The 16989-nt window shown below is 41.2% G+C and overlaps 2 protein-coding genes across 2 annotated transcripts in view; one reads left to right on the top strand and one right to left on the bottom strand.

Annotated features, from left to right (window-relative positions):
• The window catches only part of LOC137631754 (HEAT repeat-containing protein 1-like), a 622900-nt gene that overhangs the window by 69765 nt on the left and 536146 nt on the right, over window positions 1-16989 (top strand). The window lies entirely within an intron of this gene.
• Window positions 1-16989, bottom strand: part of LOC137631637 (HEAT repeat-containing protein 1-like) — a 138237-nt gene that overhangs the window by 25462 nt on the left and 95786 nt on the right. The window contains exons 11-12 of the mRNA XM_068363510.1: window positions 9839-10027; window positions 411-536 (exon numbers count right to left, since the gene is read on the bottom strand). Of these exons, the coding sequence (XP_068219611.1) occupies window positions 411-536; window positions 9839-10027 (315 nt within the window). The remainder of the gene's footprint in view (window positions 1-410; window positions 537-9838; window positions 10028-16989) is intronic.

Here is a 16989-nt window from a genome sequence, read left to right as displayed (position 1 = left end):
CTGAATTAGAAGATTATTGCATGAAAGTAAATACCTACAAGTACTGTATGTGAAAAGAAAGTGAGGCGTGCAACAGGTATTATACGTCTGGACATTGGGGGAGGGGGGGTTCAGTGTTACCAGATGAGATGTGGTTGTGGTTGAGACAAACTAAAGATGTGTACAAACTTTTGTGTGCAATAGTACATAATGTTAACCTTATTTTTCTTACAATATATTTTGTAAATTCTTTATCTAGTTTGAGATTGGATCAAGGATTGAAAAAAATAAAAATAAAGATGTTATAAATCCTGTAAACTTTGATTCACATCCTATGACAAATCACAATGTAATCTAAAATTAAAAAAAAAAAAATCAACATCTATGTAAAGTATTTAGGTATAAACTAATTATTATGGAACCACTCATACCTTAAGAACACAAGCCATAATTCTATTCCTTATAGCTATTCCTGTTGACCCGAACTGTTCAATCTCAAATGCTCCCTTAGCTGCTTTCAACAACAGTAGCAAATAACCTTCACTCAGATCTGGACCCTGTAAAGTTCAAAATTTAAATTAAATACACAAAGTGACAAGGGAAAAACATTAAAAGGTATTAATGCTATATACAGTACTATCAATTGCAAGCTACATTTGAACATGTGTCATTGCACTATATGATAACAAAACTATCTTACCACAACAGTAAAAATTTCTTTTTAATAAAATTGACTATTCTGATACCCACCTGGATGTACTATCCAATACTATCAAAGAAGTGTGAACATCTTGATTTTACATTAAAAGCATTATGAACATCAGATGAGATTCATCTATGGTTCTCACAAAGAAGAAAGCATGATAACCCCCAGGCACACACAAATCACTTAAAAGTTGGGATGGAGAGGCATAATATTACTCAGGTGTAGCAAAATGATATATATTATGATTAGAAGTGTTTATTTTGATTAATCTTACCTCTACATCACAATGTCGACTACCACACTAACTTAACGGTGAAAAGTGGTAATCACACAACAATGCAAAATTCTTAAGATCTCAAACATGAATCAACCTATTCCTACTGCTCTTTCCTTCTTACCCATTGAATAAACAAAGGCTAATAATCAATCTTTCCGATTCAAAAAATACCTCACTTGAAATTAAAGGAAATTTATTAAAACCACTTGCTAATATAAATTTTAATTTGAAAATTGTTCTATAAAACTATAACATAATAAGACAAAAGGAAGTGTTGAAGACTCAATTACTATCTTAAATATAGCCACTTTCTTTAAGCATTTCCCACCATGATCATGAGTGTCTTATTCCTTAACTTTTATTTGGTGTCTTGTTATACAGTGCTAAGGTATGGAGCTACCCTGTTATAACACTAATAAGATAAAGTTGATACAAATTATATAAAGTTAAGCATTAAATAACACCGGACAAATTCTAATTCTTATTAAAACTAACTTATTCTGAAAAGGGTCTTTTATGAAAACTTCACAACTCACACTAAGGAAAACCTTATTGCAACTTCATTTCTAAGTAAAAACATTAAACACTATCTACTGTAAATCAACAACCTTAGCATAAAACAATCTAAATCTTTTTGGAACTGGTACGTCTAGATTTACGCCTTCCCTCTGATATCATTGGTCCTACCTTTAAAAAAGAAAAAAAAAATGGGTATCATACAGCAGCAAAATGCCTCTTATAGCTCCCATTTGGCTTCAGAAAGAAAAGTTCCCAAGCCAGTTACCTCTGCTGACAGTAATTCCAAGATTACCATGTAGTACAGACCTTCTATATACAGGTTTACCATTATATAATTCTACACACAGGTATTTCTTTCGGCGAAGGAAAACAAGGCAATCCTCGATATGTCCTAAAGTTGCTCTGACCAGAGAAATAACCCTTCTACGACACCAATCATAGAAGATGGTGCTCTTAGCCTGATAGACATCTGTATGTCAAGCAGGTCAATCCCTAGGTAGCCCCATATAAGTCTTTCTGCTACCAGAGTTTGTAGAGACCAATCTGCTCCTACAACTGTCCCTGGAGATAGTGTGTCTGCTAGTACACTCCTCTTACCTGGAATGCATCTTGCTGACAACTCGATGATATTAAATGCCTCTCAGATGTGCATTTGCTTCGTCAGCTCACAAAGAGGTGAGATCCCTTGCCTGTTAATGTAGGTCACGATGGTTGTGTTGTAGCTCATCAACTCTATGGAGTGCCTCAAACATTGTTGGAATGATTGCAACCCTGAGAAAGCTGCTTGTAACCCAAGGATGCTGATTTATATATGCCTTTTCTCTTCAGTCCACACCTCAGACACGACCGGATCATCTGTGTGTTTCCCACCGCTCCTTCGATGCATCTGAGAATGGTTGCATGTCCAGAAGAGAAGATTAGAATGGGGCTCCACTGTTGAGGTTGTCCTCGACAAGCCACCAGGACAGATCGTCCTGATCCCTTTATCCCATTGGAACAGGATGGAACTAGGGATCCCTGTTGGCTGAAAAGTGATCCTTCAGACATCATTCAATCTCTGGTGGAGGTGCCCATAGAACACTACAATGGTTATTTATAGAGGAGTTGAGGTTCCACCTGGGGGAAGGGGCAGAACTGCTTCTCTGGGGGAAGCAGTCCTGTCACTCAAATCCCTAGGTTGACCTGGCGTTACCTGGTCTAAGCTCCTGTTCGATCGCTCCCGGAAGAGACAAATTGAACAGGAGCTTCGTGAAGAGATCAGGGACCTATCCCATTAGAAGGCAGACCACTCCTGGGATTCATGGCAAGTGTTGTCCTGATGACAGCGCTGTCCTCATCGGGACGGACACAAAGAATGTCCTGGACAGTTTGTATGAGGAGAGTCAAGGAAGAAAACAATCACACTGAAAAAGAGAAAAATCAGGAAAAAGCAATTAAGTAAACTATGGCAAGTCAAGTTGGGAGGCGGAGAGCGGCAACGTCCGTTCTCCACTGAGCCAAAAGTAAAAGTGGTAACACAAACCAGGTGCGTGAGGGAGCAGGGTGGAGGTTTATCCCTCGATAAAAGTCTCATGACTCGGCTTCCATCTTCGCTGAAAGTAATATCCCTATAAATAGCGGAGTGTTTGTAATTAGTGTCAGAACAACAAGGACTTACAAGAAATGACAAGTAATAAATCAGCACAAGTTAAATAATATGTCCATGAGATCACAGATCATTCAGTTTCCCTACTTTATTCCTATGTTAACATATTGTAGATGCATGTAGAGGTGAAAAACTATACACACAAGCTTTCATTTCAGAACTGTAATATATGTGTAGTTACATACATATACCAAGGCACTTCCCCCATTTTGGAGGGTAGCCGACATCAAACAAATGAAACAAAAAAGAGGACCTCTCCTCTCTACGTTCCTCCCAGCCTGTCAAGGGACTCAACCGAGTTCGGCTGGTACTGCTAGGGGTGCCACAGCCCACCCTCCCACATTATCCACCACAGATGAAGCTTCATAACGCTGAATCCCCTACTGCTGCTACCTCCGTGGTCATCCAAGGCACCGGAGGAAGCAGCAGTGCCTACCGGAACTTCGTCACAATCGCTCGCCATTCTTTCCTATTTCTAGCACGCTCTCTTGCCTCTCTCACATCTATCCTCCTATCCCCCAGAGCTTCCTTCACTCCATCCATCCACCCAAACCTTGGCCTTCCTCTTGTACTTCTCCCATCAACTATCGCATTCATCACCTTCTTTAGCAGACAGCCATTTTCCATTCTCTCAACATGGCCAAACCACCTTAACACATTCATATCCACTCTAGCTGCTAACTCATTTCTTACACCTGTTCTCACCCTCACTACTTTGTCCCTAACCCTATCTACTCGAGATAAACCAGCCATACTCCTTGGACACTTCATTTCAAACACATTCAATTTCTGTCTCTCTATCACTTTCATTCCCCACAACTCCCATCCATACATCATAGTTGGTACAATCACTTTCTCATACAGAACTCTCTTTACATTCATGCCCAACCCTCTATTTTTTACTACTCCCCTAATTGACCCCAACACTTTGCATCCTTCATTCACTCTCTAATGTACATCTGCTTCCACTCCACCATTTGCTGCAACAACACCCCAAGTACTTAAATTGATCCACCTCCTTAAGTAACTCTCCATTCAACCTCGCACCACCTTCCCTTCTCATACATCTCATAACCTTACTCTTACCCACATTAACTCTCAACTTCCTTCTCTCACACACCCTTCCAAATTCTGTTACTAATCGGCCAAGCTTCTCTTTCGCGTCTGCAACCAGTACAATATCATCAGCAAACAACAACTGATTTACCTCCCAGTCATGGTCATTCTCGTCTACCAGTTTTAATCCTCGTCCAAGCACTCGAGCATTCACCTCTCTCACCACTCCATCAACATACAAGTTAAACAACCATGGTGATTGTGGTAATATATGTTCAATGTAGTTTTACATTCATGCTCTCATGTACGTTGTGTTTCTCTGCTTGCATTTACCAGCTTATTATGTTGCTATTTGTGTGTCTTTGCACATATTATTGCTTGTGGATGTCCCTGTGTTGTCTGGCCCTTACTTTGATGTATTTGTTTGTTATTGTGCATGTAAATTAGTGCATGTTGTAATAGTGGCTGTTTCTATTGTTTCAGGAGGTGACTCCAGTTTTTGTGTGCAATAAAACCTATAACCTATGACAGGTTTTTTTTTTTTACAACAATTTATTGCACACAAAATAAAAATTTGAGAGGCCACGGAACGGTTCCTACGTCCAGAACGCTTCGAGGCTGACCCGGATTCTGCCACCGCTGCTAAGGAGTGGACGCACTGGCTGAGGACATTCAACAACTTCTACCAAGCAGTACAGAAGACATCTCCCAGTGCAGACAAACTAATCCTACTCACCAACTACGTTGCTCCTCGAGTGTACGACTACATAGCAGACTGTGACACTTATGTTAAGGCTGAGAAAGCACTGACATCACTGTATGTAAAACCTAGAAATGAGGTATTTGCTAGGCATGTCCTGGCCACACGTAGGCAGGGGTCAGGTGAGTCTCTAGACCAGTTTCTCCAAGCTCTGAAGCTGCTAGCAAAAGACTGTCAGTTCAAAGCAGTGTCGGCAGAGCAGGCGTGTGATAACTATGTTAGAGATGCATTCATCAATGGACTTTCTTCTGGTGCCATTCGTCAAAGACTACTCGAAAATATAATTCTTAACTTGCAAACTGCTTATGAACAGGCACGCACTTTAGAGATGGCTTAGAAACATTCTGCTTCTTATACTACTGTTGAGCCAATTACTGCTGCTGTACCTCAGCCACAAGGTCAGTCAGGTGATTCAGTGTGTTTAGAAAGTAGTGATGAAACTGCTCATCTTGCCGCCACTACTGGCGCCAATCAGTGTTTTTTCTGTGGTTTGAAACGGCACCCTTGGTTCAAATGTCCTGCTAGGGAAGCTTTATGTCTAAAGTGTAAGAAACAAGGACATTATGCAAAAGTGTGTAGGTCAGGGAAACCGGTAGGGGATACCTCTGCTGGTAAAACTAAATATTCGGCAGCAACACTGGCTACTGTGTCTGGGGCTGTGCCTAGTAGTCTTAGTAAATCTTTGAGTTGTTTGAAAGTTAATGGTCTCCCTGTTGATGCACTTATTGATACAGGAAGCTCGGAAAATTTTGTGAGTCAGAAGATTGCTAAAGAAAACAACCTAATCATACTTCCTGACGACGGGCACGTCTCCATGGCTGATGCATCTCTCTCGTCCAAAGTCTTAGGTCTTTGTTGTGTTGATGTGGAGCTGCAAGGACAAATTTATCCTAGTGTAAAACTCAAAGTGCTGTCAGCCCTGTGTAGTGATGTAATTTTGGGGCATGAATTCTTGAAGAATCATTCTGCTCTAGAAATGGCTTTTGGAGGAGCACGCCCACCACTCAAGATATGTGGGCTGGCAGCAGTGAAGTTGGTTGCGCCCGCACTCTTCAGCAATCTGACAGCAGACTGCAGACCCATTGCTGCAAAGTCGAGACATTACTCTCAGGCTGATAAGGAATTTGTCAAAACTGAAATTGGTAGAATGCTACAAGAAGGAATAATAAGACCCAGCCAGTCTCCATGGAGGGCCCAGGTGCTAATCACTGCAGGGCACAATCGCAGGAAGAGAAGGGTGATTGATTATTCACAAACTATAAACAGGTTTACTGAGCTGGATGCTTACCCTTTGCCTCGGATCGATGAAACTGTGAACAATGTCTCAAGATATAAAGTGTTTAGCACCTTGGACCTGAAGAGCGCCTACCACCAAGTGCCAATAAGAGAAGACGAAAAGTTGTACACTGCTTTTGAGGCGAGTGGAAAGCTGTATGAGTTCAATCGAATCCCATTTGGTGTGAAGAACGGAGTGGCCGCTTTCCAACGAGTTGTGGATCAGATCCTTGCAAAAGAAAAGGTGGAAGGGGCATTTGCTTATGTGGACAATGTGACTGTATGTGGAGAGACAGAAGAGGAGCATGACAAAAACTTAAATCATTTCTTGAAAGTGGCGAGGGATTACAACCTCACATTTAATCATGACAAGTGTGATTTCAGGACCCAGTCTATAAACCTTCTGGGATACTCTATAAAGGACGGAGAGATCAGACCTGATCCAGAACGACTGCAGCCTCTCTTGAGTCTACCCCTTCCCAAGGATACTGCCTCTCTTCGGAGAATGTTGGGGTTGCTTGCTCATTACTCACGATGGATACCCAACTTCTCTGAGAAAGTCCGGCCTCTTTCACACTCCACAAGATTCCCATTGTCTTTTGAAGCTTCTCTGACTTTTGAGAAATTGAAGAATGAAATTGCAAATTCCGTGGTGCAAGCCATTGATCCTACATCCCCTTTCACAGTCGAAACAGATGCCTCAGACCATGCCATTGCCGCTACTCTCACTCAGAATGGACGTCCTGTAGCATTCTTCTCTCGCACTCTCTCAGACAGTGAACAAAGGCATTCTTCAGTAGAGAAAGAAGCTTATGCCATAGTTGAGGCCCTCAGAAAGTGGAAGCATTACCTAATTGGTCATCACTTTAAGCTGATTACTGACCAGCGAAGTGTAACATTCATGTTCGACACAAGATCTTCAAGCAAAATCAAGAACGACAAGATAGCCAGGTGGCGGATTGAACTGTCATGCTACCACTACGATATTGTGTATCGTCCAGGTACGGAAAATATTCCTGCAGATGCTCTTTCGCGTGTCTGTGGTGCTGTAGCTACAGACAAACTCAAACAACTGCATGAAAGTCTATGTCATCCTGGAGTGTCGAGGATGGTGCATTTCATCCGAGTTCAGAACCTGGCTTATTCTGTTGAGGATGTAAAGAAGGTTACTGCTTCTTGTCCAATCTGCTCTACGGTCAAACCTCAGTTCTATAAGCCTGATGATGGCCATCTGGTGAAAGCTACTCAGCCATATGAGAGATTGAACTTGGATTTTAAGGGGCCCCTTCCGTCACAGTCGAAAAACAGATACTTGCTCACAGTCATTGACGAATTCTCACGATTCCCTTTTGCGTTCCCTTGTTCAGACATGACTGCTGGTGCTATCATCGGGTGTTTGGTACAATTGTTTGCACTAATCGGAATGCCAGCATACGTACACTCAGACAGGGGAGCCTCTTTCATGTCAGAAGAACTGAAGAAATTCTTACAAGAGAAAGGAGTGGCTACCAGTCGCACTACGCCCTACAACCCAAGGGGCAATGGCCAGGTGGAGAGGTACAATGGAATCATATGGAAAACCATTCGGTTAGCTCTCAGAACAAGGAATCTTGATGTCTCGAAATGGGAAGTTGTCCTCCCAGATGCACTTCACTCTATCCGTTCCCTGCTATGTACGTCAACTAATTGTACACCACACGAGCGTTTCCTAAAGCATCCTCGAAAGTCCACGTCAGGTCGTACGTTGCCTACCTGGCTCATCACCAAAGGTCCCGCTCTAATAAGACGGCAAGTACGGCACAGCAAGAATGACCCTCTAGTAGATGAAGTAGAAATAGTAGAAGCTAATCCTGAATATGCTCATGTCAAGTTTCCTGATGGTAGAGAGTCCACTGTGTCTTTGAGGCATCTAGCACCTTTAAGTGGTGATGATAGTAGCAGCGTGGAGGCCACCAGACCTTCACTGCCGCAATCTCTAGAGTCTCTAGGTATATCAGAGTCTGAGGTGCGCCGTCCAGATGCTAGAGCAAGCTCGGAACCTCCTCTTCAAGAAGTCACTCATGACGTTACATCCGAGGAAAGTGCTGTTCAAGAGCTTCCTGCTGCGTCTGGTCAAGGCACTACACCTGTACCACTCCGGAGGTTCGAAAGGACCCGGCGGGCTCCTAAGTATTTTGATGATTATGCTGCTTGAATTTCATAGGTGGGGAGAATGTGGTAATATATGTTCAATGTAGTTTTACATTCATGCTCTCATGTACGTTGTGTTTCTCTGCTTGCATTTACCAGCTTATTATGTTGCTATTTGTGTGTCTTCGCACATATTATTGCTTGTGGATGTCCCTGTGTTGTCTGGCCCTTACTTTGATGTATTTGTTTGTTATTGTGCATGTAAATTAGTGCATGTTGTAATAGTGGCTGTTTCTATTGTTTCATGAGGTGACTCCAGTTTTTGTGTGCAATAAAACCTATAACCTATGACAGGTTTTTTTTTTTTTACAACAGCAATATCACACATCCCTGTCTCAGCACCACTCTCACCAGAAACCAATCGCTCACTTCATTTCCTATCCTAACACATGCTTTACTACCTTTGTAGAAACTTTTCACTGCTTGCAACAACCTTCCACCAACTCCATATAACATCATCACATTCCACATTGCTTCCCTTTCAACTCTTATCACACGCTTTCTCCATAAACACAACATACACCTCCTTACCTTTTGCTAAATATTTCTTGCATATCTGCCTAGCTGTAAAAATCTGATTCATACAACCCCTACCTCTTCTAAAACCACCCTGTACTTCTAAGATTGCATTCTCTGTTTTATCCTTAATTCTATTAATCAGTACTCTACCATACATTTTTCCAACTACACTCAACAAACTAATACCCATTGAATTACAACACTCATGCACATCTCCCTTATCCTTATATAGTGGTACAATACACGCACAAACCCAATCTACTGGTACCATTGATAACACAAAACACATATTAAACAATCTCACCAACCATTCAAGTACAATCACACCCCTTCCTTCAACATCTCAGCTCACACACCATCCATACCAGATGCTTTTCCTACTCTCGTTTCATCTAGTGCTCTCCTCACTTCATCTCTTGTAATCTCTCTCTCATTCTCATCTCCCATCACCGGCACCTCAACACCTGCAACAGCAATTATATCTGCTTCCCTATTATCCTCAACATTCAGTAAACTTGCAAAATACTCCGCCTACCCTTTCCTTGCCTTATCTCCTTTTAACAACCTTCCATTTCCATCTTTCACTGTCTCTTCAATTCTTGAACCAGCCTTCCTTACTCTCTTCACTTCTTTCCAAAACTTCTTATTCTCTTCATATGAATGACCCAATCGCCATTGCCAAACACAAGTATTACTCAAAATATACTACAAATATTAAGTAACCGAAAAATTGTTTTACCTAGAATGGTATTTTTTTTCTGTAAACTATCATAATTCAAAAACAAAGATGAAATCTTTGGCAAATTAAAATAACATTCAGACATGAATTCTAATAATCCTCATTAATATCATTATTATCGTTGGCTCATTATAGTATAACAAAATAGTGAAAAAACTAAATAAATTTCTTACCTCCATATCTGGCGTCCAATACTTAGTTTTCAAGCATTCATTTGGTAACGAAAAGGTTTTGACAGCCTGAAGCATGCATAGTGCAATACAATCAGCAGGGATATTTCCTGAGGATACTTCTGCGCTGTACTTTACAAAGTCATCATACGTCAATTTCTTATCCATAGATGCATTAGTGCAGGTCACATTCTGAAAAGAATAACTTTAATTAACATCTAAAAAAATAATTGTCTCCTGACAAATCCATTACCTACAATTACCCTTTTTTGTCTTGATGAAATCTTCCCAAGCACTTTTTAAGATAGAAAATGGCAGTCAGCCAGTAGGCCTGCACATGTAAAAATGGATCCTTGAGTGTCTAATAGATGACTGCTTCACTTTTTGAATGCTGAATGGTCAGTCTGATGGCTTACTTACATTTCTACTTGGCCCCAAGGTTCCTAGGCTGGAGAGAGGTACTTATCATTTGAAATTAGAAGGTATTTGTGGCTTATTTAAAAAATCAAAATCCCATTAATGATAAAATCATAAAACACCCAAGTGTCATGTATTTAACAATCAAGTTATAATAGTGATAGGTTAATTTCCATTCTTAGTACAAATCTTGAATAAGACAGTATTAAATACAGCAGAGCCGGACTCAATTATTATCTCTATTTACAGCTGAATGATCAACATTTTACTGTTTATCTTGGTGCATTTCTATTTACACTAAGGTTCGAATCCATGGCCGTGCAAAAGTACTACCATAAAAACAATTTCCCTATGGTTTTGTGATACCATGACAGCAAATTTTCTATTAAAAGGTGTTTAGGGCTTACTGTATTTGAAAAAAATAAAAATTATGAGTGATAAAATTATCATAAAATAGCTGTGTTGCATACTTGTCAATCAGCTATAGTATAATGATGGAGATAGGTTGGTTTTGATTTTAAGCACAAATCCTGAATTTGATAGGATTAAATTCAGCAGAGTCAACTCATTTCTCTGTACACTACACACCCAAATGGTCAGTCTTACTGTTCACCTTCATTTCAACGCGGCACTAAGGTTCAAATCCTAGGACAGGTAGAAGTGCTTACTATACACCGGGTTTCCCTATGAGTGTGCAATCATTTAAAAGGGCAAATTTTATACTAAAAGGTATTTATGGCTAATATAGAAAGAATTAAAATAAAGAGTTAGTGATAAAATATCATTAAATGGAAGAGTTACCTACTTAATAATCATCTATAATGATGTAATACATGATGGGTCGAATGACAATCAACTTGTCGGCATTATCTTTTGACTGCTAAATGCGTGAAAATATTTCTCAGTTGCCTCAAAACACCTGCGTGACATAATTGCCAAAAGAGACACCATGGAATACATCTTTCTTGCCCTAAATATCCTCATCCAGGGTAAGCCAATTCACCAATCCAATCCACATGACAATATCTAGATATTGCCCAAAGTCAATGACATTGGCCCTCGGCCTTACATAATCAGAAATAAAGGCTAGATTCCTAAAGACTTCATTAGTTGACTGAAGAAAGGAGGAGAGGATAATATTTGGAAGAGGAGATTTCTTAGTGAAATTTTGTGTGTGAGTGTGACCTTTGTATGATATATGACCGTGATATACTCTTTTGTAGAATATATGAGTTATACAAGTAATTTTAACTTCCATATGGTTTATATTTGTAGCTTAGCTTGTAATAATTATAATAATAATAATGATGAAGTATCCGGACGTCACTGTCTGTATCACCAGGCATGTTTTTGACGTGTAATGACATTATCATAGCGAAAGGTTTAAGTATATTTCTGAGCTTATCTCTCTTTTAGATATGTGGCCATGGTATTTGAGGAAGGGATGGATATACAACCCCGCTCCAGGGTGATAAGAAAATAATTGAATTTTTCAATGAATTTTTTTTGTTACAGATGAATCAAAGCAAAATCAAGTAAGAGCAGCTTGGATGTGATAACCCGAACAACCCTAAGTGGGATCAAGAGTGTTACTATCAGTGACTTTTGCTCTTTTCCTCTAGGGGAAATCCATGGCAATCATGTGACAGATGTGCATTTTGGCACATCATTTTGGCCATCATCAAATTCAAGAACCGCATTTCCAAAATCACGAAGGTACACAGCTCAATCTCTTAAGGCATGTCCCCAGCTAACCTTGAGAGAGGTTGTATTGATGACATATAAGTCAGCCTAGAAAACTTGAGCAGTAATGTGTAATTTTCCTTGCTATACAAACTTGAGTCCTTTAGGTAGGGGAATATGTTTTCAGCACAAGCTGGATGGATTTTAAATCATTTAAATTAGTTAAGCAACAGGTAGGAGCAAAAGCAATGAGTCTCATCCCCTTATTTGTCAAAGTCTCTTCATTTATGAATCTTCAACTCAGGAGTAAGGGCTGAGAGGAGTGGTCGAGGAGGGAAGTTTAACTTGAAGGAATCAGATTTGTATAACTAGGATACATTAAAAATTAATTAAAAATTTCTGTTTTCTTCCTACATAAAATGCAAACCATCTTCCTTTAGGTAAGAAAACTCGCAGCTTGGTAGGTCTGCAGTCGCCCTCGAACCAAACTGGTAGGTTCTCTTCCTTCAGTGGAAATATCAATCTATAGAAGTGATGATAATGACTCCAGCAACCTCAAATCTGTTTATCATTAGGATAAATAGGCTGATAAGGCCTGGCTTGTTCAAAAAGACTGGTACATGGTCAAAGGAGGGATCCCTTCTCAAAAAGGGGATAGCAGTCCAGAATAATATACTTAGAATATGATGATCAACAGGTTGGTAAATATTGCACCATCCTCCACCTTGTCTAGGGAGAATGGAGGAGAACTTCTCTAGGTTCTACACAACCCAACCTAAAACACCAAGTAGTTTTTTTTTTTATTTTCCCTCTTGTTAATACTCACTTCCTTAGGTATTAAATTTTGGTGCTATAAAATAGTTTTTGAAGAGTTAATTTTAAGCATTATAAACATTATATATACTGTCTGAGCAAAGATCTGGCAGTAATTTTAGTCTTCTGGAAGCATATAAATGTACCTAGCGGACTGCAAGATTCTTCTTGAAAGGAAAAATGGGGGCTAGCCCATAACTTCATGAGTTCCGGTCCTAGCTGGTACCTTTATTATCTCAGCAGTTGAAGCATATGCATTACAGATCAACTCCCAAAGTCTGAAAGAGATGGTGTTCTAGACACCTCTTTACTGCTTCTGCCAGTGCTGAGGAAGAGTTGCTGACACTCTGGTCTGAGGTGTCAGGTTTTCTTCAGATAGCACAAAAGAGCTATCACGGGGCACAAAAACATCTCTCCGCGTCATTTGACGCTTCCTATACAGGGGGATGAAGAAGGCTTGAACCTGGGGCCATGCCCCGGCACTAGCCACCCCCTTTCAAAGTGGAAAATTAAGGTAGAGACCATGTAACTCTCCTAAACTCTTTGACAATAATAATGCAGCTCAGACAGTCTTAAGAGACAGAACCTTGATTGAGGCCTTCTCAAAGGCTTGGACATCATTTGAGGTACAGAGAACAGCAAGACTGTTCCAAGCTACTCTCAAGCACAGGAAACTCCTAAGAGAAGGAGAGGTGTATCCATTTCTGTTGAAAGACTATGGTAGCCTTGACAGCAGCGACTGAGAGGAGCTTCTCTCAGTAAGGAAGAAGAGACTCTGCAATCTAATCTTAGGATAATTCAACCTGAGAAGAATCCCTTCAATGATATCAATTGTAGAAGATGGCCCACTTTATCTCTCGGGATCTCAAAAAGGCAGAGAAGGATACTATTCAGCTGAGGCCATCTGGTAGCCCCCAAAATCAACCCGAGTCCTGGCAATATCCCACATGGTAGACTAGCCGATGGAACAGGGTTGAATAGAATAAGGGTGTAACCCTCCATGTCAGCCCATGGGTGTTAGAAGGTGACTTCAAACACCAACTATGGGACTGAACAGGAGAAGAAAATACGGAAGGCTTCCTGTTTAACAGTACAGTATAGCATACCTGTTAATGCCTGGAGAACCACAAAAACCAGACGTCTCTCTGTTATGTAAGGATGTGAGGACCAACCTGACCCTACAACCCTCCCTTAGCGACTAAATGTGTCTGCTAGTCCATTCCTCTCACCTGGAACATATTTGACTGGCAATTCTACGACATGGATGTTATCAAGAAATGCATCTGGTTGCTAATCCATTCCTCTTACCTAAATTATATTTGACTGACAACTCTACAATATGGAATGCTATCAAGAAATGCATTCACTTAGTCAGCTTGCAGTGTTAGACATAAGCCTCTACAGTGGTGTTGTTGCATTCTTGGAATGCATGCAGTGCTAGGTTGGCCTGGGCACCAACCGCCCGTTGAGATACTACGGCTAGAGAGTTATGGGGTCCTTTGACTGGCCAGATAGTACTACATAGGACCCTTCTCTCTGGTTACAGTTCTTTCCCTTTGCCTACACACACACACACACACCGAATGGTCTGCCCTATTCTTTACAGATTCTACTCTGTCCTCAAACACCTGACAACACTGAGATTGCCAAACAATTCTTCTTCACACAAGGGGTTAATCACTGTACAGTACTGTAATTGTTCAGTGGCTACTTTCCTCTTGGTAAGGGTAGAAGAGACTCTTCAGCTATGGTAAGCAGCTCTTCTAGGAGGACACTCCAAAATCAAACCATTGTTCTCTAGTCTTGGGTGGTGCCATAGCCTCTGTACCATGGTCTTCCACTGTCTTGGGTTAGAGTTCTCTTGCTTGAGGGTACACTCGGGCACACTTCTATCTAGTTTCTCTTCCACTTGTTTTGCAAAGTTTTTAGTTTTAATAGGAAATATTCATTTTAATGTTGTAACTATACTTAAAATATTTTATTTTTCTTTATTTCTTTTCCTCACTGGGCTATTTTCCCTGTTGGGGCCCCTGGGCTTATAGCATCTTGCTTTTCCAACAAGGGTTGTAGCTTAGCATTTAATAATAATAATAATAATAATAATAATAATAATAATAATAATAATAATCTATGGACATTGAAGAGTAGATGCTTCTTCTGACCACACACCCTGAGATGACTAGGTTGTTCAGGGATGCGCTCCTCCACTCTCTCGATGCAAAATGAACACAGTTGTATGTCAAGATATGGAGAGTCGAGTTATGTGAGGGTTCCTCATTTAGCCAGCAGATGAGATACACCTAAGCTTCCTGTCCCGCTGTCACAAGGAGGAGGGTGATCCCTGGAGATTGACCTGTGATTTTACAAACAGCACTGAAGAAATCTCTGATGAAGGCACCTGCTTGAGGAATGAGCTTCCCAAGTGACGAAATGTGGCCGAGAAGATTCTGCTAGCTCCATGCTGGGAGTTCTGTGTTTGACAGAATGGATTCACTACCTCCTTGGGGTTGCTGATGAGGTTGTCTAACTGACTGACTCTTGCTGCCTTTGTGTTACCAGCATGCTCAAGTGCTTCAACCTTGGCTTGGAAAAAGACTCGACTTTTCTCTGATTATCACATTTCCCAAATCATGACAAAAAACAAAAATCGATCTCGATCCTGTTAGGCCAGGATCAGCCATTCCAGGCATACATCCACAGTTATAAACTTGATAGTGGCCCAAACCTATCACTAAGGTGAATATTTGAATGAACACCTTAGAGGCAATACCCAGTTCGGAACCCAGAGTCCTGAACTGGAACATTGCATTGTAGAGGAAGATGGGAGCTACTTTATAACGGACTAATGCACAGATAAAAATTTACAAGTCTTTCAAATCCACTGAAACCGAGAAATCTTCCTCTCTGATGGAACTAAGCACAGATCACACTGTTTTCCTCCTGAACTAAATCTGAACACAAACTCATTCCATAGTGAGAGGTTGATGACTGGCTTCCAGGCCCCAGTTGACTCTCTGAAGAGTCCAATGTAGAAGTCCAGAGATTTATCTTGAACGATCTAGAGTACATTCCTCTCCAATATCCCTCCTACCTCTGCTTGCAAGGCCAGGATTTTTGCCAATGTTAGTAGATTGAATGAGTACTCTATCAGAAAAATAGTGGGGTGAAGGGCTTAAAAGGGTGGTAAGAAAAGGTCCAAAAGGATCCTTACTATCCAAGGCTTGGCCTTAAGCCTCTACTGGTTTGCCAAAAAGCATGACAAGCTATCCTCTACTCTTGGGTGTACAAAACGGTGAGTAAATGCTGGCAAAAGCATAACCCTCTGATTCCCTTCTTCCACTGCCCCACTGCCTGGAAGGAATAGGTTAGGTAGCTAGGAGCTACATGCACTGGTTCCTTCCGGGAGTTGTGGGCAGTAATGTCATAGTCTAGGAAACTCCTGGAGATCTTCCTTGTCCCAAAAAGTTACGAAGTGACAGAGCTACCTCTTGAGTTAAATAGTCTGAGAAGGAGGAGGCCAAGGCAGCCTCATAATGGCCTGAGACCTAGAGTGTCAACGAAGTGCCGCTCAATGACTGAGGCCCCTCCCGAAGGCAGATCCCAGGCAGCCTCTCTCCGAACATTGCATTCATGAATGTGTGCATGGACGTCCATCAGATACATTCTAATAAGGATTGTCCGCCTCTGTCGGAACTGGTCTAAAGTCTGGTATCCTGATGCAGACCATTTCTGAGTACCCTCTTACCTAGCCAGGGAAGAGGGTATGGCAAGTTGCAATAAAAGCTCTGAACGATTCCATTTTCTTAACTTCCTCTACTGTAGTATCGAGGGTTGAAGGAAGAGTAAGAGTCCAATGTCACAGCAAAACGGGAGACTAAGCTCCTTCATTAACTGGGGGAAGGGGGGAAGTGTATGAGGTCGTAAGCTAGTGCCCTAATCACCAGGATACTGGAATAGCTGAGGAAGTCGATCCATGATCCTGGGTCACAGCTCCAGTCCCGTGCCTTTGGCCCAGGAGCCAAAAAAAATGGAATCCTATGCCAGTTCCATATAGCTACCAAAGTAGCTGTGGGAACCAAACTAACACCGCAGTGGGCATGGCTGGGGCTGTGATATGGGGTCATGGACCTGGCTAGTGCATTGGACCTGGGGGCAGAAACCTAGAGCTGGCACTAGTCAATCTCAGCTACCTGGGTAGGCTGCTCCTGGTGGCCAAGCCTTGGTACTCTGACGCTCCATGC

Source organism: Palaemon carinicauda, chromosome 40, assembly GCF_036898095.1.
Source record: "Palaemon carinicauda isolate YSFRI2023 chromosome 40, ASM3689809v2, whole genome shotgun sequence".
NCBI classification, from domain to species: Eukaryota; Metazoa; Arthropoda; class Malacostraca; order Decapoda; family Palaemonidae; genus Palaemon; species Palaemon carinicauda.
The sequence above is the reverse complement of the archived record's forward strand: the minus strand, read 5'-3'. Positions and strand labels throughout refer to the sequence as shown.